The sequence below is a fragment of the Hippocampus zosterae genome, chromosome 1, assembly GCF_025434085.1.
Source record: "Hippocampus zosterae strain Florida chromosome 1, ASM2543408v3, whole genome shotgun sequence".
Lineage (NCBI taxonomy): Eukaryota > Metazoa > Chordata > Actinopteri > Syngnathiformes > Syngnathidae > Hippocampus > Hippocampus zosterae.
This window is the reverse complement of record NC_067451.1, coordinates 35121853-35149737: the sequence shown is the minus strand read 5'-3', so window position 1 is coordinate 35149737 and position 27885 is coordinate 35121853. Positions and strand designations below refer to the sequence as shown.

The 27885-nt window shown below is 44.6% G+C and overlaps 2 protein-coding genes across 3 annotated transcripts in view; one reads left to right on the top strand and one right to left on the bottom strand.

Moving 5' to 3' along the window:
- LOC127597481 (uncharacterized) overlaps positions 1-24503 on the bottom strand; it is a 258570-nt gene extending 234067 nt beyond the window's left edge. Inside the window, exons 1-2 of the mRNA XM_052060533.1 lie at positions 24014-24503; positions 10546-10626 (exon numbers count right to left, since the gene is read on the bottom strand). Coding sequence (XP_051916493.1) covers positions 10546-10626; positions 24014-24280 — 348 coding nt within the window. The 5' untranslated portion in view covers positions 24281-24503. The remainder of the gene's footprint in view (positions 1-10545; positions 10627-24013) is intronic.
- On the top strand, positions 630-4629 carry LOC127596679 (CD209 antigen-like). Of its 2 annotated transcripts, XM_052059485.1 has the most exons (8): positions 630-813; positions 1343-1458; positions 1702-1803; positions 1883-2444; positions 2487-3409; positions 3480-3622; positions 3914-4023; positions 4198-4629. In XM_052059485.1, the coding sequence occupies exons 2-8, from the start codon at positions 1386-1388 to the stop codon at positions 4328-4330; spliced, it is 2046 nt and encodes a 681-aa protein (XP_051915445.1). In that variant the 5' UTR covers positions 630-813; positions 1343-1385; the 3' UTR covers positions 4331-4629. The 2 variants fall into 2 exon arrangements, with proteins under 2 accessions (XP_051915445.1, XP_051915436.1); XM_052059476.1 differs by having other exon boundaries at positions 631-813; positions 1883-3409.
- Positions 24504-27885: the final 3382 nt, after the last annotated feature.

Here is a 27885-nt window from a genome sequence, read left to right as displayed (position 1 = left end):
CTCGGGTATCGGCCTTTTCATCACACCTTTCTGGGCCTCCGTCAATTGACTCACATCTTTCCGGGCCGCCTTGATCTTAGCCTCCAACCGTCTTTTCCATGGAGGGTAACGTATCTCATGGCTTCCATGGTTGCTCTTATAGCCAAGCATCTCAAGGATCACTGATGCTGAAGCGTATATCAGCTCATTGGTTTCTGTGATCGTTACGGTAGGGATCGCCCTCACTGCTGCATTCACACTTTCCATGAGATTTTCAGGTGGTACTTCACATAGCCGTTGTAGTCGGTTTCTAGGTTGCCCAGCTTTCATTCTCGCCATGATCTTAGCTTTCAGGTCAGCCGCTGCCTTGCCAATCTCCTTGCCAATCTCATCATCTGCATTCATTGGGGCTTGCCTCCCAATCTCTGGTATGAATATATATACCGGTATATATTGAGAACTTCAAAAATGATTCCAAAACGTCACGTCCAAAACATATATATAATGTGTATAATATACTCTATATGCTCCCACTTGACCTGAGCCAGAATTCAAAATGAAGCAAAAGAGGAACTGAAAGCACAGGGTAAGACTTGATTATGCCGAGAAAAGAAAAAGACACTCAAGCCCTTCCCCAAAATTCATGACCAGAAGGCAATGAACTCTGATTGCACTGGATCATCATGAACTGTCAATATAAATATGTTCATTTCCAACCAATCAGAGCCCAGTAAAGTTGTGCTTCCTCTGGTATTAAGAAAAAGCTAACAAAAAAATCTATTGGTGATTTAATGCGTTAGCAGAACCCACTTTATCCATCATCACGAATCGAAGGTAAGGACTTTTTATGGCTTTATAATGGTACACTGATGTAAATTAGATATTGTAAAACATGGGGTGTCAAATCTGTAGTTGTGAAACAAGACAATTCAGAATTCATTTAACCAAGTAGTCACTGGAAACAGAATCAAACAGACACTTGAACAAAAAAAAGAGATTGGAAACAAAAACAATTGTTGCATCTCATTATATTGCGTTTAAAAGTGTCGCTTGTTTTTTTTTCAGGCAAAAAGGAAAAGGAATATGAATGAATGTGTCTTATTTTGTAGGGCAGATGAAGTGATTGTTTTATTTTGGGGGGGGTTATGTTCTGGGTCAAATTGTCCCATTAATATAAATAAAATAATAAAATAAAATTACAAAATAGTTTTTAGGTTCATTTCAAATATTTTCTAATACAGCAATCAAGATCTGCATTGTTTGTTTTGTTCCAACAAATACTGTATGTTTAGAGTCGTACAAAATCCACGTTTGAAAACTGTGACAACTGAGTACATTATTTTTGTTTTTGTTTTCTACCAAGCTACAACTTTCACCTTTCAGAATTAGGAAAAATACAGATAAACATGGATTCCATGGAACTTGATGACTGCGGCTATTTGAAAAAGAACTTAACGATGCAAGGGATTGTCACTGAAGGTAATGTAGAATGATAATCATCAAAATAAGATCAGGTGAAAGCACTACCGTGTTTATGCTAATTGATATTGTTGTGCTGCTCAATACACATTTGAAATACATGTCAAATGTATGTACAGGGTACATAATTCATTTCAAGAAACTGCATGACTTATTTCTTTATTTTACATTACAGATGTAATGGAGCCCAAAAAATGTTTCATCTTATTGTTATAGATTGACAATATTTTCCTTTCAATTCAGTGAATTTTCAACAAAAGAAAAAGTCATCCAGATGCATCACTGTGTCCCTTGGTTTGCTGTGCGCCGTCCTATTGGCTGGTAACATTGGACAGTTAATCTACTGTACGTCACTCTGTGCAAGCATGGGTGTAAGGGGCATTCTTCTCCCACTGATTTAAACACCTAAAATCAATTTTCACAGATGAGATATTGCCTCGTTTTTCATCGGAGCACCAGGCTAAATCCGACCATCTCCACAATAACATCTTTCTCACAGACACAAACCACAGGGAAAGAAATGAGCTTGAGGTCACACTGAATAACCTAACGAGGGACAAAGACCAGTTGCAGACAAACTACGAATCTCTGGTGTCAGAGAGAGCTCGACTCCTTGACAGTGAAATGGCTTTGACTGCCGAAAGGGATGAGCTACGGGCCAACTTCCAGCGTGTGAAGCAGCAGCATGATGAGTTGCAGACCAATTATAGCATCCTAAATAGGGAGATTGATGTGCTACATACCCTGACTCGTGCACTGGGGACAGACAAAGACCAGTTACGGACTAGTTACGAGTCACTCATTGACGTGAAAGACCAGTTACAGACGAGCTACAATTCCCTCGTGAAAGAGCAGGAAAGCCTTAAAGCCAATAAAACTACTGTGACTGCTGAAAGGGATGACTTCAAGTCCAGACTCAATAATCTGGAAAAGGAGAAAGACCAGTTACAGCGTGATTACTCTTCAGTGAGAAGCGGGAAATACCAGTTACAGACCACTTACGAGTCTCTTGTTAAAGAGAAAGACAGGTTACAGACCAGCTACAATTCCCTCGTTGAAGAGAAAGAGCTTCTACTAATAAGTAAAATCAATGTGGCTGCAGAAAGAGATGATTTCAAGTCCCGCTTTGACAAACTAAAAAATGAGAAAGACCAGCTGCAACGTGATTCCTCTTCATTGAGGAAGGACAAAGACCTGTTACAGGTCAGTTTTGACTCCCTTGTTCGAGAGAAAGACCAGTTACAAGCCAGCAAAACCACCTTGTCTGCTGAAATAGATCAGTTGAGGTCCCACTTTGACATCCTGAAAAATGAGAAAGTACAGATACAGCGCGATTACTCTTCAGTGAGAAGCCAGAAAGAGCAGTTACAGGCCAGTTACGAGTTGCTCGTGAAAGACAAGGCACAATTACAGAGCAGCTACAATTCTCTCGGTAGAGAGAAACAGCTTCTCTTGACAAGCAAAGCCACTTTGTCAACTGAAAGAGATAATTGCATGACCCGCTTTAACAATCTGAAAAATGAGAAAAATCAGCTACAACAGAGTTACTCTTCACTGGGAAGAGAGAAAGCTCAGTTAGATGCCCGTTACGCAACCCTTGTTCAAGAGAAACAGCTACTTATAGTCAATAAGGCCAAAGTGGCTTCTGAGAGGGATGTGGCAAAGTCCCTCTACGACAATATTAAAAAAGACAGAGACTATTTACAAAAAAACTACACTTTGCTGGAGGAGGACAAGGACCGACTAGAAAGAAATTATACTTTGCTCAGCGAGAGGAGTAGCATGTGTCAGATCAGGTACAAACTCCTGCAGGGACAAAAAAATGACGTGGACAGTGATTGCAACACTCTGCGCGTTGAATACGAGCGGCTACGTAGAAATCACAGCAGCCTAGAGACAGAAAGGTATGAGCTGCAGAAGACCGTGGACAAAATGGCCATCGAGTTGAAAAGTAAGTAACCACTTTAGACACGGGTCCAGTGACCCGATGGCCTCCTTAATCTCTTTGTTGACATCTGAAGGCACGCTCTGCGGGGTTGGCTGGAAGAAGTTTGGCGGCAACTGCTACTTTGTGTCGAAGTTGAGTCGGAGCTGGGCAGATAGCAGGCTTGAGTGCATCAGCAGGGGAGCTGATCTGGTTGTCATAAATAGTAGGGAGGAACAGGTGAGACTGACAGATTCCAATTTCAATGAGGCATTCACTTGATGAGATATGAACGGCTGTTTGACTGAGTTTTTGGCTTTACTCGTGCTACACACGAAGCAATTGTGCTATGCAAAGGTGATTCGGTTACGTACTGTATGTTCCGGGGCTGTTTTCCTACATCTGTCAGAAGCTGTTGAAAATGTGTGCAGGACACAATGAAACCTCAAGGGTGTGAAGCAATTCTGTTGTGTTTCTCTGCATTTTGAAAATATGCATTTTGGAAAATTCCTGTCATGTCTTTGCAAACAGGTATTCCTTAATGGTTTATTGGGGCGCAGCAAGGATGTGTGGATTGGTCTGAGCGATCATATCGAGGAAGGAACATGGGTTTGGGTGGATGGGACCCCCCTCACTACAGAGTAAGTTTGTACTATTTGAACATTTCCCAACAGGGTGCTCTCACTTCCATGTTTTGCTTCCTTTAGTTCTAAGCAAGGGTGGAGACGAAAAAATAAATAAAATCCTGTGAATTTCATGTGATGCTACATGAGTTTCGTTTCTGTTTGAATTTGAGGGTTTGTTCTGTGTCACAGGTTCTGGCATAAAGGGCAGCCGAACAACCTCGTGAACCAGGACTGTGTTGAAATCCAGACAAAATCAGTTTGGTTAGGAACCTGGAACGATGTCAGCTGTTCTCTTCAACAACCCTGGATTTGTGAGAAATGATGACGATATGTGGCTTCAGCCCTAATGGATTAGACTGAATGGGTATCTACTGACAAAGGACATCTTCTATATGTGTTGGACTTCTTCAGGCAGAGTACAAAATGATGAAACCTTCTTGTGCGCAAACCACAATTTGTTTACCAGGAATGTAAATACATATATGCAAGATGTATGTCTGAAATTCAGGGTTGGATTTTGATTATTTCTTTTTTATTTACTTGTCGATTTATAGAGTACTACCTTGTAGAAAATATCCCGATCATATAATAGAGTAAAAAACAAAAAATCTTGCTATGCCAGCGAGTCATTTACTGTGTATGTTCATTCACACCAGTAAACATCTAAATGTGAACATCAGAAAAAGCTTTGTCAAAGTGCTGCAGTCGAATGAAACCAACTTTGAGCTTTTTGACCTCAACTTGACCCGTCGTGTTGGGATGAGGGATGGGGATTGTTAAGATTTCAACAATACTACTACAGTCGAACCTCAGTACAACATACCTAAAGGGACATAACGAATCTGCACGTTATAACAGTTGTTCGGTATAACCATTTCCAATAAAATGGCCGCCACCTACGCCACTTTACTTTGGAGTCAGTCAATCCTTCATTAAGCATCTCCAGTTGGTCCAGAATGCTGCTGCTTGCCTCTTGACTGGCACTCGTGAGAGAGAGCACATAACTCATACGCTGGCTTTCCTTCACTGGCTCGCAATACATTTTCAAGTTCTTTTTAAGATCCTATCATTTGTTTTCAAATCTTTCAAATCAAAGCTCCTCCGCCCCTACACACCTGCCCGGTCGGTGCCTCAGGTCTGCGGACCAGACACTATTAGAGGTACTGAGAACTAAGTGGAGGCTCAGAAGGGATCGAGCCTTTTTCATTGCTGGTCCATCTCTTTTGAATGACCTCCCACTGAACATTCGGCAGGCCCCCTCGCTGCCCATCTTCAAACTCTTTTCTATTCTTTGACTTCTGACTCAGAATGAGACTTAATTTTTAGTTTTATTGTTTTTGTGTGTTCTCCTGTCTGTGTTATCAATTTAATGTTTTATTGTTTTTTGTTCTATAAATTAGTTTTACTCTGTGGAAAGCACTTTGCATTCAGCTGTGGTTTAAACAGTTTAATACTAGGGCGCCCATAGTTGGGAAGTTGAAAAATTTGTGAAGGACCCAGAGATCATAATTCTTGTCTGCCATTGAGGTGGAAATAGCCATTGGGCTGTTGTTCTGCAAAGGTTACAGTGTAAACTTTTGTTGATCGATGAAAATTTTAAATCAAGATTGTTCAAAGTAACCAGAAGTGACTTAAACATTATACACTAATGAAGAAAAGAAAGGGCAGTTTCTCTCAGGGTCAAAGGGCACATGGTGGACCACCACCACTAGGGGTCTAACTGTGCACGATCACCAATATTTTTGATTGTTTGATGGTGGCGCTTATCTCGTGAGGGTCATTTTGGGTGCGTTGGCTGTCAAACAATAATTGGACTGCGCCTTTTCATTAAATGCAGTCCAAAACGTCACACCCCCACAACCACCTTTTATCTCCAACCTTAAAATGAGAGGCAGTGGGTCCCCGAGGACACAGTGGAGGAGTTCTCCTTGTCTTTTTTTGGGGGGGCGGGGGGGGGGGGGGCAAAAAGGCAGCATGCCTCCTCCATATTCATCAGTGGTGATTATGTACTGACCTCTGTCTGCTATCAATTCCAAGCTGCTGGGCAGGCAGGCATGGAGGAGGGAGCGCATACGGCTCTGACATAGCAGTTAGTTGGTGTCAACTGACTGACTGCTATATATATATATATATATATATATATATATATATATATATATATATATATATATATATATATATATATGTATATATATTCGAGCTGTTAAATGATTAAAATATTTAATCTTATTTTAAATGCCATCCATCCATCATCTACCGCTTATCCGGGGCCGGGTCACGGGGGCAACAGCTTTAGCAGGGAAGCCCAGACTTCCCTTTCCCTAGCTACTTCTTCCAGCTCTCCCCGGGGGATCCCGAGACGTTCCCAGGCCAGCTGGGTGACATAGTCTCTCCAGCGTGTCCTGGGTCTTCCTCGGGGTCTCCTCAGGGTGGGACATGCCCGGAACACCGCACCAGGGAGGCGCTCAGGAGGCATCCTAATCAGATGCCCAAGCCACCTCATCTGGCTCCTCTCGATGTGGAGGAGAAGCGGCTCGACTCTGAGCCCCTCCCGGATGACCGAGCTTCTCACCTTATCTCTAAGGGAAAGCCTGGACACCCTGAGGAGAAAACTCATTTCGGCCGCTTGTATCCGGGATCTCGTTCTTTCGGTCACGACCCATAGCTCGTGACCATAGATGAGGTTTGGGACGTAGATCGACCGGTAAATTGAGAGCTTCGCCCTTTGGCTCAGCTCCTTCTTCACCACGACAGACCGATACAACGTCCGCATCACAGCAGACGCTGCACCGATCCGGCTGTCAATCTCCCGCTCCCTCCTGCCCCCACTCGTGAACAAGACCCCAAGATACTTGAACTCCTCCACTTGGGGAAAGATCTCCTCCCCGACCCGGAGGGGGCACTCCACCCTTTTCTGACTGAGGACCATGGTTTCAGATTTGGAGGTGCTGATTTTCATCCCAACCGCTTCACACTCGGCTGCGAAACGCTCCAGTGAGAGTTGGAGAGCCCCGTTTGAAGGAGCCAACAGCACCACATCATCTGCAAAAAGCAGGGATGCAATACTGAGGCCCCCAAAACGGACCCCCTCAACGCTTCGGCTGCGCCTAGAAATTCTGTCCATGAAAGTTATGAACAGAATCGGCGACAAAGGGCAGCCTTGGCGGAGTCCTACCCCCACTGGAAACGATTCCGACTTACTGCCGGCAATGCGAACCAAACTCTGACATCGGTGGTATAGTGACCGAACAGCCCGTATCAGGGGGTTTGGTACCCCATACCCACGAAGCACCCCCCACAGAACTCCCCGAGGGACACGGTCAAACACCTTCTCCAAGTCCACAAAACACATGTAGACTGGTTGGGCGAATTCCCACATACCCTCAATGACCCTGGGTGGAGAGCTGGTCCACTGTTCCACGGCCGGGACGATAACCACACTGCTCCTCCTCAATCTGAGGCTCGACTTCCTGACGGACCCTCCTCTCCAGCACTCCTGAATAGACCTTACCAGGGAGGCTGAGGAGTGTGATCCCTCTGCAGTTGGAACACACCCTCCGGCCCCCTTATTAAAAAGAGGGACTACCACCCCGGTCTGCCAATCCAGAGGCACTCTCCCTGTTGACCACGCGATGTTGCGGAGGCGTGTCAACCAGGACAGCCCCACAACATCCAGAGCCTTGAGGAACTCCGGGCGGATCTCATCCACCCCTGGGGCCCTGCCACCGAGGAGCTTTTTAACCACATCGGTGAGTTCAACCACAGAGATAGGAGAGCCCACCTCAGAGTCCCCAGGCTCTGCTTCCTCCAAGGAAGGCGTGTTGGTGGAGTTGAGGAGGGCTTCGAAGTACTCTGCCCACCGGTTCACAACGTCCCGAGTCGAAGTCCGCAGCACCCCATCCCCACTGTACACAGTGTTAGTAGTGCACTGCTTCCCCCTCCTGAGACGTCGGATGGTGGACCAGAATTTCCTCGAAGCCGTCCGGAAGTCGGCTTCCATGGCCTCACCGAACTCTTCCCACGCTCAGGTTTTTGCCTCGGCGACCACCGAAGCCGCGGTCCGCTTGGCCAGGCGATATCCGTCAGCTGCCTCTGGGGTCCCACAGGCCATAAAGGCTCGATAGGACTCCTTCTTCAGCTTGACGGCATCCCTTACTGCTGGTGTCCACCAGCGAGTACGGGGGTTGCCGCCACGACAGGCACCAACCACCTTACGGCCACAACTCAGATTGGCCGCCTCAACAATAGAGGCACGGAACATGGTCCCCTCGGGCTCAATGTCCCCCGCCACCCCCGGAACATGGGAAAAGCTCTGTCGGAGGTGGGAGTTGAAACTCCTTCTGACAGGGGATTCCGCCAGACGTTCCCAACAAACCCTCACTATACGTTTGGGTCTGCCAGGACGGACCGGCATCTTCCCCCACCATCGGAGCCTACTCACCACCAGGTGGTGATCAGTTGACAGCTCCGCCCCTCTCTTCAACCGAGTGTCCAGAACATGTGGCCGCAAATCCGATGATACAACTACAAAGTCGATCATCGAATTGCGGCCGAGGGTGTCCTGGTGCCAAGTGCACATATGGACACCCTTATGCTTGAACAAGGTGTTCGTTATGCACAATCCGTGACGAGCACAGAAGTCCAATAACAAAACACCACTCGGGTTCTGATCGGGGGGGGGGGGGGGGGGCGTTCCTCCCAATCACGCCCCTCCAGGTCTCACTGCCATTGCCCACGTGAGCATTGAAGTCCACCAGCAGAACAAGGGAGTCGCCAGCAGGAGTACTCTCCAGCACACCCTCCAAGGACTCCAAAAAGGGTGGGTATGCTGAGCTGCTGTTTGGTGCATATGCACAAACAACAGTCAGGACCCGTCCACCCACCCGAAGGCGGAGGGAGGCTACCCTCTCGTCTACCGGTGTGAACCCCAATGTACAGGCACTGAGCCGGGGGGCAATGAGTATGCCCACACCTGCTCTGCGCCTCTCACCGTGAGCAACTCCAGAGTGGAAGAGAGTCCAACCCCTCTCGAGAGAACTGGTACCGGAACCCAGGCTGTGTCTGGAGACAAGTCCGACTATATCCAGTCGGAAATTCTCTGCCTCACACACCAGCTCGGGCTCCTTCCCTGCCAGAGAGGTGACATTCCATGTCCCAAGAGCTAGATTCTGCAGCCGAGGATCGGACCGCCAGGGTCCCCGCCTTTGGCTGCCGCCAGCTCACATTGCACCCGACCCCTTTGGCCCCTCTCATGGGTGGTGAGCCCATGGGAAGGGGGACCCACGTTGCCTCTTCGGGCTGTGCCCGGCCGGGCCCCATGGGTGTAGGCCCGGCCACCAGGCGCTTGCCAACGAGCCCCACCTCCAGGCCTGGCTCCAGAGGGGGGCCCCGGTGACCCGCGTCCGGGCAAGGGAAACCTAGATCCATTTATTGCAGTCATCATTGTGGTCTTTGAGCCGTGCTTTGTCTGGCCCCTCACCTAGAACTTGTTTGCCATGGCATAAAGCCCCAGACAACTTAGCTTCTGGGATCATTGGGACACACAAACCCCTCCACCACGGTAAGGTGGCGACTCGCGGAGGGGAATTTTAAATGCAACTGTCATAATTAACTCAAATACACTAAAAATTCATCATGATTACTCATACATTTTTTATCGTTTATCCTTTTTTTGTCCTATTTTTCCGCATTTTAATGCTCTCATCAACATGGAATCATAAATCGGTTTTTTATGTGCAAAATGCATATATTTACTGAAATTTTGATTTTCAGTTTTACATGAACATTTTTCACTTGGAGCAGTTCTTCACACATAATCTCTCACACAATATTACTGTCCATCAACAACAGTGAAAAAAATATTTTGTCACACAACAGCTGCTTTAACAGCTCTTTTTATGGAGTCAAAACAGAGCAATGTAACATTATAAAGTACACATCCAAGGTAAACTAGTACTCTGCCGATAGTGGATGTAAACCATGGTTGCATACTTTTTTTCTCAAGTTTGCTTTGAACACAGCAGTCAGACTATGTTGATTCTGTTGGTCCTTACAATACACAATACATGCGAATTTATATAGCGCTTTCACAACAGCGGCAGCTGTAACAAAGCGCTTAACAAGACAGTTAACAAAGTGAAATAATAAACACAACACATAACATGAAACACGGACAGTCATGCAGTTCTAACCACTTTCCATCACACGCTTTGTTGTTTGAAGCAGTCTCTCTACGGTTTTGTGTAGACATCATTTCAGATGACTACACTTGGTTCGATGACAACACTGATGTTTTATTTTCGCTAGGTTGCTACCACTGCACCGCTGAACTTCACCGTCACTGTCAGACGAACAAAGAGAAGCTCCACCCGCTTTATTTATACGGACACGGAACACTGTAACCTTCCACATAAAATAGTTCCAAACAAGTAACAATCGCGTCAGTGGCATACATCGTATACAATACCTGTATGATACAGGTAAGTCAGTCTGGATTTGGAAGTCCCACAAGATCTTCGCTCTGTCATTCTCCACCACCTTCGGAGGTGTTTCCCATTTTGACCTTGGGGTTTCCAGTCCATACTCCGCACAGATGTTTGGGTAGACTATGCCAGCCACCTGGTTATGGCGTTCCATGTAGGCTTTCCCTGCCTGCATCTTACACCCTGCAGTTATGTGTTGGATCGTCTCAGGTGCCTCTTTGCACAACCTACACCTTGGGTCTTGTCTGGTGTGGTATATCTGGGCCTCAATGGCTCTGGTGCTCAGGGCCTTCTCCAGAGCAGGCGAATATATGCCACATTTGATGGACACTTGTGTAAGTGGCTTGCCATTGGCTTCAAGTGTGGTTTTCCACATCCTCATTGAGTTCGTAACGAAGGCTCTTAGGGTCCTGTTCACCTTATACAACTCCAAGCATTCAGTGATCCATGTATGTTACATCGAGTCATAGGCTTTCTTGTAATCAATCCAGGCTGTGCACAGGTTGGTACGTCGGGAAATGCAGTCTTGTGCGACTGTTCTGTCAACCAGGAGCTGATGTTTGGCTCCTCTGGTATCTCTACCAATGCCCTTCTGTGCTTTGCTCATGTATTGATCCATGTGTCCACTTATCTTAGCCGCAATGATGCCTGACATGAGCTTCCATGTTGTGGAGAGACAGGTTATTGGCCAATAGTTGGATGGGACTGCACCCTTTGAGGGATCCTTCATGATCAGGATCGTTCGCCCTTCGGTTAGCCATCCTGGGTGAGTCCCATCCCTCAGCAGCTGGTTCATTTGTGCTGCTAGGCGCTCATGGAGTGCTATGAGTTTCTTTAGCCAGTAGGTGTGGACCATGTCCGGGCCTGGTGCTGTCCAGTTCTTCATATCTGAGACTCTTTGCTGTATGTCTGCCACTGTTATGGTAACTGGGTTCTGTTCAGGGAGGTTGCTGTGTTCCTCTCTCAGGGTCACCAGCCATTGTGCACTGCTGTTATGTGCAACCTCCTTCTCCAATATGCCTTTCCAGTACCTTTCAGTTTCCAGTCTTGGTGGGTCAGCTCTGTTGTTAGAACCCTGCCACTGAGCTTACACTTTCGCAGGTTGTGTTGCGAACAGCCTGTTTATTCGTCTGGCCTCATTCTCTTTCGTGTACCGCTTTAGGCGGAGGTTAGACTCAAATCTTTCCGTGCCACCTTGATCTTAGCCTCCAACCGTCTTTTCCATGGTGGTTAATGTATCTCATGGCTTCCATTGTTGCTCTTATAGCCAAGCATCTCAAGGATCACTGATGCTGAAGCGTATACACAATGCGTGACGCTTATGAATGGGCACACCTTAAGTTCAGAGGAGCCAATCAGCGCATCGTTATCGCCGACATGCCCTGCTCAGCCATGAGCATGAGCCAGTTCGTCAAACATTATACACACACAGCTGCGCTGCTGCGTCCTCTGCAATACATCTGTTCGTGCACGCAAATAATGAAACGGATAATTTTAACAAGCGATCGCGGTAATGCGCAGATTATAGTCCCAAAACATAAAATGTATAATGTAAAAATCACTTTATAATTTATTGTTTTATACAATTTGCCAAGGGTCTGGACAGAGGAGGTCCGGACAGAGGAGGTCGGCGGTCCGGACAGAGGTGGTCAGCGTTCCAGTTGAGGAAGACGGGTCTAAGTAGTAAATACCTGTATTAAAGCTGTTTTATGTGAAACATTTCTGACTTTCTACAACTCAGTATCTTACTAACACTATTATTGTATTATTGTATTCTTATACTACCATTGCCTGACCTCGTTGCTAAATTAAATTGTAGCTCTAAGTTTATGGTGTTATGTAGGAGGTAGTTGATATGTTTTTTTTTGTTCGTTTTTTTTACAGAGTAGCTAGGAAATTGTGCTCTGTTCAAATTGGAGCAGGAAACATTTTACGTCGTGTGTGTGTGTGTGTGTGTGTGTGTGTGTGCGTGCATGCGTGCATGCGTGTGTGTGTGTGTGTGTGTGTGTGTTCATGTTAAATCCAAGGTGACAAGATCAGTGATTGAATGCCCATAACCAAAAAGTGGCTGCTTTTCTCACATAAATATCAGAACAAAATTTCATTAACTGCAAAACTGTTTAATTTATCTTGCTCAACCAGCAGCTCAGCACCCCTACGCCTCAGGCCCAAGAATCGCCCGTTTTACACTCCCTATATTTGATACCAGGTATCTCTGCTTTCTATACCTTACTTCACCAAAATTGGCGTGCTACTTTTTGCAAAATTCATGGAAAAAAAATCACACCAGACCACATCCCCATGGAGGAACATAAACCAGGGAATATTACTGACAATGACGCAACTGATTTGGAGAAGCACGATATTTCCCATCCATGGTGTAATTTCTGAGAAATTTTAAATCTTTTCAGCTCCAACAATGATTCACGGCCTATTTGTGGTCTCATGTCAGAGTAAAAGCACCAGTTTCTGACGTTCACCAATTCTTGCCTAATCTGAGAAAACCCATGCTGGTATGTATTTTCTTTTATCCTCCACTATATGAGCAACTGAGAGAGTTTGCATCAGTAGCTATCTGCTGCGATTGTTAGTGACATTGTTAACAATTCCTTGGCACATTTCTATGACGACAGTATGCAGTTAGCTAGCTAGCTATGGTTACACCCCGATGTAAAGTATGTATTTAAAGTCCCAAATATTTTGTATTTTGTGTCATTCTGACTACCATAATGTGTTGATATGCAAGGCATTGTGGGTATATAACAAGCAGTAGCTATGTGATTAAATGTCTGCATCTCGTGTGAACCACAATTTGTTGACATGTGCCGTGTTTCCACTAATAAACGGTTGACTTTCCTGTTACGTGGACCGACATAATGACAATACCAAGCGAGGGGGTGACAAAACGGATGAGCCTGTTTTTTCCACAACCATCTGCACAATATACAGATGTACAGAAGTAAGATAGGATAAGATATCCTTTATTTGTCCCACACTGGGGAAATTTACAGTCTACAGCAGCAAGATTGTCGATAGAAAGAAGAAAGAAGAAAAAAAGTACAGTATGAGATTACCTTTGCCACCTCTGTGTGTCAGGGTGGTTGAGTGAGGCAGACTTTGAAAATAAAAATCTGCAAGGCAAATATGCACAAACAACTATGTGGGCGTCCAATCCCTAATTTTGGAAGGAACGCACGAGAGGGAGGTCTCATTCTGTATTAAATGACACAAACCGGCTACCACTTCGATGCGGCTTCCCTGCGAAGAGATCAATTATAGTGATGTGAAAGGGCGTAATTAGTGGTGTTGCTTTGGAAGGTGCCATTTAAACATGCTGCCAATGTTCATCTGACTGTCACTCAAAAGTACAAACGGGTCATGTTATCACCAGACATTGAAAATGGAAAGCAGATGTCAAATATTTTATATTCAGCAATTAAAAAAGGCTGAACAAATCCTTGATAAAGCCATGCTTCCTTGATTCTGGCCAATGAGCTCACCATATTCTCCCTAGCATATGGTGGTTTTCTCCATGAAGGTTTAAAGAAATTACAAGAAACCAGTGGCCATCCAATTAAATTGATTATTCAATTTGAATTGATAGAGTTCTTCCCTTTTACATTATTCACTGGGAAAAAAGTAACAGAGAACGCTTAAAAAAATCTTTACAAACAGTAACCTAAGAAAAAACGTCAAATGATCCAATACTATTTAAACACACAAAAGCATGAGTGCCACATACATCACCTGGATCAGTTCAGTTCAATAATTAATAATAACATGACCAAAAAAAACAACTAAATAGAACAGTGGTGGTTTGAGATGAGAGTGCCTTGACATCCAAATTTATCAAGACACAGGCCAACGCTTGTTCGATTTATTTGTCTGGAGATACGAATATAAATCTGAGATATGAGTGTGCTTCAGACCCCCATCACTAGATGGCAGAAGCAACCTTCATAACATCCAGCAGACGCCAATTCACTTCGTAGACAATTGGAGTTGCTGGTGATAATGCACTATTCCATTGATGCGCCATTGACGCTACAGAAGAACAAGTTCTGACAGTACATTAGGTACAAAAAGGAAGGACATTATTTTAGGCACAGTCTTGTTTTGATATCAGTCAAGTTATGTGGTGAGCAAACATTATTACTGTTTGTTTTTATACAGCACAGTGCAATTGGGTGCAATTGTTGTTTTTATTGTGGGGTGTGTGCTGGAACAGATTAATTGCCTTAGCTTTATTTTCAATGAGAAACGATGATTTGAGATATCAGGACAGAGAAAAATTTACGCTTGTATCTCAAGGCACCATCTTCCATCATACCACAAATGTTGTTTATGAATTTTCAACTGTCTGTGTTTTCAAACTGCAAAAATGTATTTTTGCTAGTCGAAGCTGGCCTTAACAGGTTTTGTGCTAACCAACCAAACAGAAAATGGAAGACTACTGCTGTCATCAAGAGTCAGCTCACTTGAAATATGATTGGTTACAGCAACCGTCCCATCGCTCAAACAGTTAAAGTGAGACGAGCCAGGCCTACCTGTGAATGCACATTAGATTACCATGGAAACACTGAGAGGTTTGAAATTTGATTGGCCCAAAAATAAATCAATAAATCCAACATCGTCGTACACATACTGTAAGCAGCTAAGAGAAAAGCTGTGGCATAGCCATAATCAAATGTTGGAAATGAATTAGTACCATTTGCATGGACCGAAACAGAATTGAGGTCAAATGAGCACAGATCACCTTGTTTTAATTCCCATACTTTCAGCTGGTGTTGTTGCACTCACCTGACTTTTTCTCCAGTTTAGGAGTTAACGGAAAAAGCCGGCCTGTGTCTCCAGCCTGATGCAATCTGACCATAAATTTAGTCAAAACAAACAAGCAGAACCAGCAACAGGGTGGCGAGATGGCAATCAGCGCTGCTGCAGACCGCCACTCAGCGACGGCGAGAGCTTGTATCAGCTTCCGACACTTCATGCTGTTGCCATTGACGACATGAACCACTCATCTTGTTGTAAGAGCACTAGAGGGCACAGCTTGGACTTGGACAAGAGGTGGTAAAAGTACTTACAGTCTGTACCTAAGTATGGTATAAATTCAGGTAATATATATATATATATATATATATATATATATATATATATATATATATATATATATATATATATATATATATATATATATATATATATATATATATATATATATATATATATATATATATTGCTATGTTCTGTATTTGGAAAATTGGCCAACACACCGGATAAGCGGTGGAAAATGGATGGATGCATTGATGGCCAACACACCTTGGGCATCAATGCATGTTGGACTGACCACAAGTAATAGCCCAGTCAATTTAGGAGGGCTTGCATATTTTGTCAGAGTTTCATGTTTCTGCATGTGGCGGTTTGAGAGCAGAAGAGAACAAATGATGAGGCACCATCCATCTGTAACAACGAGGGTCACCGGCGATGATGGACAGCTGTAATCACGCTTTGTCGTACGGTCAAAGTCTGACAGATATTCCATAAGAGGTCAGTTGGGAGCTTTTGTTCGAGTTTTTTTCCAACCGCACATGCTCATGTTTCACCTCAAGCTGCAGAAAATCATTCCAAGGTGCTAAGACTTCCGTAAAGCTGAGGATTTTGAGAATGAGCGGTTCTTTGGCAAGCATGACGATGAGTGAAAAATTATCGTAGCACAGCACTGCCTCACACGTCCAAGTATGAGGGTTCAAATCTTGGCTCTGGCCTTCCCATTTAGAGTTTGAGAGTTCTCCTTCTACTTGCCTTGATATTCTTCAGCGGCTGCCTCAGTCGCTCGCTGTCAAGAAATGGAAGACTACCGTGTAGCATCACTCTAACTACCGTGTAGCATCACTCTGAGGAATGTGAAGCTTTCCTAAATGTGCTTATTTCAAAATGGTTTATCACCCTCAGCATATATTCACTGTAAAAGTAAAAAATACACAAAAGAAGAAGCGATTTCAATGAACCGAAGTGACATATTTTCTGGAGTGCGGGAGGAAGCCCAGAGTCTTGATTTAAACCCTGAATCTCAGAACTGTAAGGGTGACTTGGAACTGTGCTGACATGGTTGGATGGATGAAATGAACGCCTCATTGTCTCCTCTACAGTTGTGGTTCTCTATGAGCTCTGAAGGCCGTCATACAGTACATTTGATTTACAGTCCATTTGCAACTAATGTGATTTAACTTGATTTCCCAATAATCCAATTACGTCTGTATATTCTGACTTAATTGCAATATGTCGACCATATCGTCTACATCCAATCTCCTCTCAACACACAGTTTTCCACTCGCTCTTCCTCGCTGCTGTTTGCGGTTACTGAAGCAGACACGTCACTTTTGCAGAAATAACAGGTTTTGTTATTGCGTTGAAAAAACATACACCACTCCGATCGTTTTCGCCATCTCAGGAGCCGGGAACAAGACTCCGGTTTCAGTTTGACAATCATTGCCACGAATTAAGAGTCTGCCGTGCCGGTTTCTCTTTCCTCTGACGCATGTGGTAAGTCGCCGGAACCGTCCGTCTTTGTTCGGTTTCCATTTAGTCTGGTTTAAGCTCACAGATGCAGAATTGCTCCTAAAGCAGTGACGTGAAGATGACGTGTTTAAAGTGAAATTGGTAGTGCTGACATTAGCCACCAGGCTTGCCATTATTATTATTTTTTCAAATTATTCAGAAAAACCCGACCTAACATTTTATCCAAAATATGTTTCCCAAACCAGATGATGCAGGTTTGATTCTTGGTATGTCGTTTTAGAATTGTGACCAGGCAGTCTTGCAATGTCTGTAAAACCAATTGGTTCCAGAAAAGGTAAATTGAGAATAACAAAAGGAATTAAAAAAAAACGCTTTTGGGGTATGGCAGCATTATCGTCTTAGTTCAGTTCAGAAGCAGTTAATCACTTTTCTATGAGCCTCAAGTATTCTTGTGCCGGTTGTTGTGAAACATTATTAAATGGTGACTGAAAGTCAGTAAACCGTCGACCTAAAATAAAACACCCTCTTTCTTTATGTTTGTAATGTTGACAGCATCCTGCAATCTTTTACCAAAGTGGTACTCCAGATAAACTTTCCCAAACTACTGGATGCACTTGGAATGACCGCGTTGCGCTAAACAAGTCATGGTACAATTTCCTCAACATTGATTTCCACACATCAGCCTATTTTGACAGCATTTTCTTTTTTCTTCTTAGACTGTTCCTCCTCCTCCTACACATCCACACCGGCGGCAACATAAAACAGTTTGCTCAGCGATAGAAGATGTTTTGTTAGACCTCTCGACAGCTTGAGGAACGCGATGAAAACGAGGCTGGGAAACGAATATGCACTGCGAACGTGGCCTAGAAAACACTCAATCACGTAGACAAGATGCTTCAGCTTCAAGTTTTTTATTTTTTATTTTTTTCAGCAAACCAATCAGACACATTATGTCTGGCGTGCGTGGATGTTTACAAAACACTGTCTCTTCCAGCTGCCCCACTTTAAATTGGCCAAGTTAAGAAAGAGGCACAAACATACAGCCCACTCGGGCCTGCAGTTTGCTTGGCTTTTAAATGAGGCTCCACGGTTTAATGATTCGCATTCTAGAGCCTCTGTCGCAATTCCCATAAAAAACTTTACACTCCATTCATTTACCCCAAAACTATAGAGCGCTGATATCACATTTTTGCTCACGATTTAAAGCAAAAATGTAAAAAATAAGAACATTTCACACCACTGTACTGTACATTTCAGCAGAAAAGCTCATGTTCACTGGTTGACGTCAAACAAATGTTTTCAGTCGATTAAAAACAAACGAATCAGTTTCAGATTTGCGCTGCTTTAAGAGTAGATTGTGATGTGGTTCAGAATGCGGTAGAAAATTTTGAATAAGTGATTTGGAAGTCAGCATTTTCCTTGCCTCTGCCTTGGAAATTTCATGCTTTCCAAGAATGTGGCACAAGACGCCATGGTAGCGCAAAGACCCGCTCAAAGACAACAGGGGAAAACACGCCAAAGTTGTGGGGGTTAATCTGATTCTAGAAACGTATCTGCACAGCAATCCTGAAAAATTACCCTCACAGAATACCTGACATTATACACAACCCAGTGAAGCGGGATATGCCACAACTGAGTGCATTTTCACTCAACAACGCGGCACCCCACAATCAACGAATTAGATGACGATATCATATGAAATTAATCTCGAAACAACCGAAAAGCAGTGCCACCCCGAAACCACAACTAACTTGGTCACTTTACAACACGACAGAGGCTGTTTATTTTCGCAGCCGATATCAATAAAATGGCATATATGATGACAGAGCCCTAAAAAAAAAACAAATGAAGTGGTCCACAGGTGTCTGTGCTAGATCAACTACATTGTCATTGTCAACACTCCTTCATGTCCACATAATTTACACAGAGATCTTTCACCACAAGCCACAACTAGCTTGTTCACCTCACAACCCTACCAAGGCTGTTCATTTTATCAAGTGACATCAATAAGGTCACATTTCCGACAATACCGAGCCAAGCGTTCTTGGAACAGGAGTGCAACAGGAGTCTGTGCTAGAGCTACAATAATTTCACCATCAACTCTCTCTGACATCTGCATTAATTAATTGAACGGTGTTTGTTTGTTTTTTCTTCTTTCTTCTTTCTACCCACATTCTTGCTGCTGGAGGCTGTAAATTTCCCCAGTGTGGGACAAATAAAGGATATCATATCTTATCTTATTATTTACAGAGAGATCCCACAGTAAAAGTTAGAGATGATTGATGATGTTAGATGTGATGGAAAATTTGATGACATCAGCATCTGACAGTGTGTCGGACAGTGAAAATTGCTATTACGATATCAAGACAGAAATAAATATTGAGATCTCCACCCCTGTCCCGGTTTTATGGCATTTCTCTGACACGCTGCCAGGATGAAGTCTTCCCCAAGTTTTATGTTGGTAGAATTTATCCAAAACTGACACCCAAAAAATGTGGAAAATCTTGACTAAAACAGACAGTTTATAAGCAGCAACAGTCTGCTTTTTCCAGACATATGTTAGTATTTAAAAAAATGTTTGAGTTCTTTGGCTCCGATGTTTGCTTTGGTTTCAACACTGAATCAAGCATCACTTTCTCTTTTAGAGAGTGCCATGCATAATGTTGCCATCAACAATTCATCGCCAGTTGTTTGGTTGTAAGGCTGCAGCTGACCAATAGTATCAGTCGAGTCGAACCAAGCGAGAAGACGGCTATCATTATCGTTCTACCCACTGAGCACATCGGAACTTGATGCTGACCTGTGTGGGTATAAAGGGAGTTTTGATACAGCACTATAACCAAGGAATCCAGCGCCATTTGTCTCACCGCAATGAAATGAATATGTCTGGCGCATCAGCAGCAGGAGATCTAAAGAGGCTATTCCGGTGCCAGTGCCAGACATTCTGAGAAAAGCTGCACCTGTCACAGGAGATGGGGCAGCTTGCTACATCCCAGCAGCAGCAACCCAATGATACACTTCCTGTCTACAGGAGGGTAAAACCAAGGGGAGGCTTCTGAGTGGCCGTGGTCCTCGCTTAAAGGCTTCTGCACTGACGTTATCTGTCCTTTCTATGACCAAGTTGTTGAACTCTCAGACAATACAATTTCCACATTATATATAGCCTTGAATGAATCGTTGGAATTAAATGTGAATCAGCTAATTGCACCATTTAAAGTTGTACTACGAGTAGATACCATAATCACGGTAGTCCACAGGTGTCAAAGTCAAGGCCCAGGGGCCACATCCTGCCAGCCACGTCATTCATTCACCACGAAAGCAAATCAAGCATGCTGAAGTCTGAACAAAAATTTCATTATTCTTGAGTTCTGATTTTAAAACTATTTATCCATCAATTTGTTGAGCGCTGTGTATGTAATATGTGGAGGTGATTAAACATTTATATGGTTTCCCAAAATTCATAATGGCCCTCCAAAGGAAACCGTAACTACAATGGCCCACGCGAAAAATTAGTTTGACACCCTTGTCGTAATCCATCCCTTTATGGGGAGGGATGTTTTCAGGCCAGCAGGGAGACATAATATATCAAGTGTGTCATGGGTGGCCCTGAGGTCGTCCGACCGAAGGAACATACCCGCAGCACCTCACCAGGGAGGCATCCAGGAGGCATCTGAACCAGATGCCCGAACCACTTCATCTGGCTCATCTCAACATGGAGGAACAGCAGATCAACTCAACTGATTCTTTCTTGGATGACTGAGCTTCTCACCTTATATCTGAGGTAGAGCCCGAACACCCTGAGTAGGAAACTAATTTTAGCCACTTGTATCAGTGATCGCATTATTTTGGTCATGACTCACAGGTCGTGACATAGTTGAGGACAGGAACGGTGATTGGCCAGTAATTCCAGAGCTTTTCCTTCGGCTCTTCTTCTTCACCATGACATACCGATACATTGTGCGCATCACAGCAGACACTGCACTCATCCGTCTGTCGAGCTCCAGCTCCATCCTGCCCTCACTTGTGAACAAGTCATCGATACTTGAATTCCACCACTTGGGGCATAATCTCATCTCCGACCCGGAGAGGACACTCTACTCTTTTCCAACTGGGGACCATGTTCTCGGATTTGTGGTGTTGATTTGCATTCCAACCACTTCACACGTGGATAGTGTAATTTAAATTAATCATATTTGATTGTTATTCCTACATAAAACATCCTTGTGATTACAGACACACATTCAGGAATACATTCTTGATCATATATTTTCCTTTAACCCTTTCATGCACCAATTATGATCACCTGTAACCAGCTGCTAACATGATAAACTGTCCACTGCAGTAACCACTGTCCCTGAAAGGGTTAATATGTACCAAATCCTTTTAATGGGAAAAAAAACGTAAAGAAAATATATTTTCAATAAAAATACAAATGATTCTTGACCGCATTCTTATGGAAATAAAAATAAGACGAATGCATAAAAGAAAAAAATAGAAAGGAATGTATAAAGGAAAAAGAAAATATTTTCATACTTGCTCCATTCTCATGATACATACATATAACCGGCTATGACATCTCCAAAACTATACAGATTTTGCTATTACTTTCAAAAATATATAAATGTAGATTATTTTTAATTATAAAAGAAAAACAACGACCCTATGTAGATTACTTATGAAAAAAATACGATATTAATGAATCATTGAAATAGTATCCCCAGAGCATTCTCCTTATCACCTAATAATGATATCTAATCGGGACAATTATTACACTATAGAACACTACACATTCTCCACTAACATCTCCTTTTTCCTTCTACTGTGATAGTAGTAGTAGGATCCATCCATCCATCCTTTTTCTGATACGCTTTATCCTCACAACGGTCTTGGGGGGGTGCTGGAGCCTATCACAGCTATCTTCGGGCAGTAGGCAGGGGGACACCCTGAACTGGTTGCCAGCCAATCGCAGTGCACAGAGACAAACAACCATCCGCGCTTGCACTCACACTCACACCGAGGGACAATTTAGAGCAGTGGTCCCCAAACTTTTTTCCTGTGATGCTCAACACAACTTTTCGCTTCTCCAATGGGGGGGGTGGGGTCAGTTTGTAACAGAAAAAGTGTGACTGCAAGAGTACCTAAACATAAAAATTCATTGTCTTCCAGAAACCCACACAAAATCAAATAACTTTTACTGGATTTTTTTCACAAAACAAAAGTCAGGAAATAAATACTGTCTTAACAATATGAATTAAATAAATAACAAAACAACCCTCTTCTTCAAAGAAATAAAGCCAGGAAAAAAATTACATGATTTATCAAATAAATAATAATCAACTGTGCTCTGATGACGTTTATGCATGGCAACACAACCTTCGTGACAGAATCCCAAGTCAATACTTTGCAGCACAGTGCTTGCTGGTGAATTAGTCAGTGAATTTGAAAATGCGTTCTTCCATCTCCCGGTTCATGCGTCCTACTAGACCCCTGAGACACGCCCAACATACTCAGTTGTATTGCTGCCCAGGTTTGACCAGCCCAGGTCTAACTCTTCCATAGTTTAGTGCACTTTGCCAAAAATATCCTCCATCAAAATACCGGACCAAATGTGGAGGCGGGCAGGGCCGCTGCTGATTTAGAGTGTTGAATTAGCCTGCCACACATGTTTTTGGAATGTGGGAGGAAAACTGGAGGTGCGGGGAGAACATGCAAAATCCACATAGGGAGGCCGGCGCTGGAATCGAACCCAATAAGTACCTATGCACTGTGAGGTCAACGTGCTAACCACTGGACTCCCAGGCCGCCATAGTAGCAGCTTTACTCTATTTTTGTTTAACACTATTATATTGTGGCCAGCCGTTAAAATTGACAATGTTTAAGAATTTTAGAATGTCAGTTAAAGTTTGTGGCTGTACATATTATAAAGGTTTCACGAAAAAAGTGAGTAGAGGCGCGTAGTAGAACTAGGCAGAGGAAAGGGCATGATAAATTGAAAAAAATAAAAACAAGGGTAATCCAGGCCATTGTCATGGCAACAACAAGACCATACGCAAGATGTCAACAAAGGAAGCAAAAGATTATGACGATTCGGAATCTGAACATTCAACACTGCCGCCCCACTAACACTGCCCCCATCTTGTTCTGCGAGAAGGTTCACAGGCCATATGTCACACTTCTGCCTCCTCCTGCGCACACACGCGCACACACACACACACACACACACTCACACACACACACACACACACACACACACACGCCAGCAGATGGTGTTTGGAGGTGACAACTCTTCCTGAACTTCTATGCCCGCCTTCCAACCTTTTCTACCCGAGTAAATCCTCATGCATGTGTCAATCCATCTTAATGCATTTATGCATTATGCATTTATGATTACAATAATGCTGAGTCTTGACAGCATAAGAAAGGTATTGGCTATATATATATATATACACAGTATATATATATAAAAAAAAAAATCCTCATCTCACCCCTCGGGTGGTGTCCGTCCCTCATTCAGCTCGGGTCCTCTACCAGAGGCCAGGAAGCTTGAGGGTTCTGCGCAGTATCCTTGCTGTTCCCAGCACTGCACATTTCTGGACTGAGATGTCCGATGTTGTTCCCGGGATCTGTTGCAACCACTCATCTAGTTTGGGGGTCACTGCCCCGAGTGCTCCGACCACCACAGGCACGACTGTCACCTTGACCTTCCAGGCTCTCTCCAGCTCCTCTCTGAGCCCTTGGTATTTCTCGAGTTTCTCATGTTCCTTCTTCCTGATGTTTCCATCACTTGGGACCGCTACATCCACTACAACGGCTTTCCTCTGCCCTTTATCTATGATCACGATATCTGGTTGGTTCGCCATTACCATCTTGTCAGTCTGGATCTGGAAGTCCCACAGGATCTTCGCTCTGTCATTCTCCACCACCTTCGGAGGTGTTTCCCATTTTGACCTTGGGGTTTCCAGTCCATACTCCGCACAGATGTTTCGGTAGACTATGCCAGCCACCTGGTTATGGCGTTCCATGTAGGCTTTCCCTGCCAGCATCTTACACCCTGCAGTTATGTGTTGGATCGTCTCAGGTGCCTCTTTGCACAACCTACACCTTGGGTCTTGTCTGGTGTGGTATATCTGGGCCTCGATGGCTCTGGTGCTCAAGGCCTGCTCCTGAGCAGCCAGGATGAGTGCCTCTGTGCTGTCCTTCAGGCCAGCCCTCTCTAGCCACTGATAGGACTTCTTGAGATCAGCCACTTCAGTTATGGTCCGGTGGTACATCCCGTGTAGGGGCTTGTCCTCCCATGATGGTCCCTCTTCCAGCGCCTCATCTTCTGTTCCCCATTGTCTGAGACATTCTCTGAGTACGTCATCCGTTGGAGCCTTCTCCTTGATGTATTCATGGAGCTTGGATGTTTCATCCTGGACAGTGGCTCTCACACTCACGAGTCCCCGGCCTCCATCCTTTCGGCTTGCGTACAGTCTCAGGGTGCTGGATTTGGGATGGAACCCTCCATGCATGGTTAGGAGCTTTTGGGTCTTAACATCCGTGGTCTGAATCTCTTCCTTTGGCCACCTTATTATTCCTGCAGGGTATCTGATCACTGGCAGGGCATAGCTGTTTATTGCCTGGGTCTTATTCTTGCCATTGAGCTGGCTTCTTAGGACTTGCCTCACTCGCTGGAGGTATTTGGCCGTAGCCGCTTTCCTTGTTGCCAGTTCGAGGTTGCCATTGGCCTGTGGTATACCAAGGTACTTGTAGCTGTCCTCAATGTCTGCTATTGTTCCTTCAGGGAGTGAGACCCCTTCAGTGCGGACTACCTTTCCTCTCTGAGTCACCATCCGACGACATTTCTCAAGCCCGAATGACATCCCGATGTCGCTGCTGTAGATCCTGGTTGTGTGGATCAGGGAATCTATGTCCCTTTCGCTCTTAGCATACAGCTTTATGTCATCCATGTAGAGGAGGTGACTGATTGTAGTTCCATTTCTGAGGCGGTATCCATAGCCTGTCTTGGTGATTACTTGGCTTAGGGGGTTAAGTCCTATGCAGAACAGCAGTGGGGATAGTGCATCACCTTGGTATATGCCACATTTGATGGACACTTGGGTAAGTGGCTTGCCATTGGCTTCAAGTGTGGTTTTCCACATCCTCATCGAGTTTGCAACGAAGGCTCTTAGGGTCCTGTTCACCTTATACAACTCCAAGCATTCAGTGATCCATGTATGTGGCATCGAGTCATAGGCTTTCTTGTAATCAATCCAAGCTGTGCACAGGTTGGTACGTCGGGACCTGCAGTCTTGTGCAACTGTTCTGTCAACCAGGAGCTGATGTTTGGCTCCTCTGGTATCTCTACCAATGCCCTTCTGTGCTTCGTTCATGTATTGATCCATGTGTCCACTTATCTTAGCCGCAATTATGCCTGACATGAGCTTCCATGTTGTGGAGAGACAGGTTATTGGCCGATAGTTGGATGGGGCTGCACCCTTTGAGGGATCCTTCATGATCAGGATGGTTCGCCCTTCGGTTAGCCATTCTGGGTGAGTCCCATCCCTCAGCAGCTGGTTCATTTGTACTGCTAGGCGCTCATGGAGTGCTGTGAGTTTCTTTAGCCAGTAGGTGTGGACCATGTCCGGGCCTGGTGCTGTCCAGTTCTTCATATCTGAGACTCTTTCCTGTATGTCTGCCACTGTTATGGTAACCGGGTTCTGTTCAGGGAGGTTGCTGTGCTCCTCTCTCAGGGTCACCAGCCATTGTGCACTGCTGTTATGTGCAACCTCCTTCTCCCATATGCCTTTCCAGTACCTTTCAGTTTCCAGTCTTGGTGGGTCAGCTCTGTTGTTAGGACCCTGCCACTGAGCGTACACTTTCGCAGGTTGTGTTGCGAACAGCCTGTTTATTCGTCTGGCCTCATTCTCTTTCGTGTACCGCTTTAGGCGACTGGACAAGGCTTGGAGCCTTTGTTTGGCAGTTTCCAGTGCTTCAGGTATGGTCATCTGGATGTACCTCTCGGGTATCGGCCTTTTCATCACACCTCTCTGGGCCTCCGTTAATTGACTCACATCTTTCCGGGCCGCCTTGATCTTAGCCTCCAACCGCCTTTTCCATGGTGGGTAACGTATCTCATGGCTTCCATGGTTGCTCTTATAGCCCAGAGTCTCCAGGATCACTGATGCTGAAGCGTATATCAGCTCATTGGTTTCTGTGATCGTTACGGTAGGGATCGCCCTCAGTGCTGCATTCACACTTTCTATGAGACTTTCAGGTGGTACTTCACATAGCCGTTGTAATCGGTTTCTAGGTTGCCCAGCTTTCATTCTCGCCATGATCTTAGCTTTCAGGTCACTTGCTGCCTCGCTCAGCATTTCATTCATTGGGGCTGGCCACCCAATCTCATCATCTGCATTCATTGGGGCTTGCCTCCCAATCTCTTGTATGACCTCCTCCTCTGATCTGGCAGCCTGGGGCCCTTCACCATGGAACCTGCGTTGTACCTCATCAATCTCAAGTTGTGACAGCAGTTGCCGTTTGTGGATGTTGGAACACTGAGCTACTAGTTGTTTCGCGGTCAACCGTGACTGTGGGTTTCGAAGTAACCATTTAGCCCACATTCTCTGCATGTAACCCCTCTGACTAGGGTTGCTTGAGTAGTAGCATTCCAACAGAGCCATGTTATCGCATCTCGCCCATCTCCGCTTTGTTCCAGTAGCCCATTTTTCATCAAGGTGCTCTGGTTCCCCAGCATCTGACGCAGACCTTGTTTGGCCGGGCGACGTCTGAGCCGGCATGTCATTCCTTTTATTGTCTCTCATCATTGTATGAGGTAGGCATTAGCGTGAAGGATCTTGCCCAAGGACCCACACTGGATGGTGTTATGTGCTCATTTTTTGCCCCCAAGCGGGATTCGAACCACCGTCCCCCCGTATGCCAAACCGATGCCTTACCAACTGAGCTATCCAGCCGCTCCATATATATATATATATACATATAAAAAAAATTAAAAATCCTCATCTCACCCCTCGGGTGGTGTCCGTCCCTCATTCAGCTCGGGTCCTCTACCAGAGGGTCCTCTACCGCTATATATATATATATATAGCGGCTCATATATATATACCGCACCCTTTGAGGGATCCTTCATGATCAGGATCGTTATATCTATATCTATCTATCTATCTATCTATCTATATATATATATATATATATATATATATATATATATATATATATATATATATATATATATATATATATATATATATATATATATATATATATATATATAGCGGCTGGATAGCTCAGTTGGTAAGGCATCGGTTTGGCATACAGGAGACGGTGGTTCGAATCCCGCTTGGGGGCAAAAATGAGCACATAACACCATCCAGTGTGGGTCCTTGGGCAAGCTCCTTCACGCTAATGCCTACCTCATACAATGATGAGAGACAATAAAAGGAATGACATGCCGGCTCAGACGTCGCCCGGCCAAACAAGGTCTGCGTCAGATGCTGGGGAACCAGAGTACCTTTATGAAAAATGGGCTACTGGAACAAAGATGGACGAGATGCGATAACATGGCTCTGTTGGAATGGTACTACTCAAGCAACCCTAGTCAGAGGGGTTACATGCAGAGAATGTGGGCTGAATGGTTACTTCGAAACCCACAGTCACGGTTGACCACGAAACAACTAGTAACTCAGTGTTCCAACATCCACAAACGGCAACTGCTGTCACAACTTGAGATTGATGAGGTACAACGCAGGTTCCATGGCGAAGGGCCCCAGGCTGCCAGATCAGAGGAGGAGGTCATACAAGAGATTGGGAGGCAAGCCCCAATGAATGCAGATGATGAGATTGGGTGGCCAGCCCCAATGAATGAAATGCTGAGCGA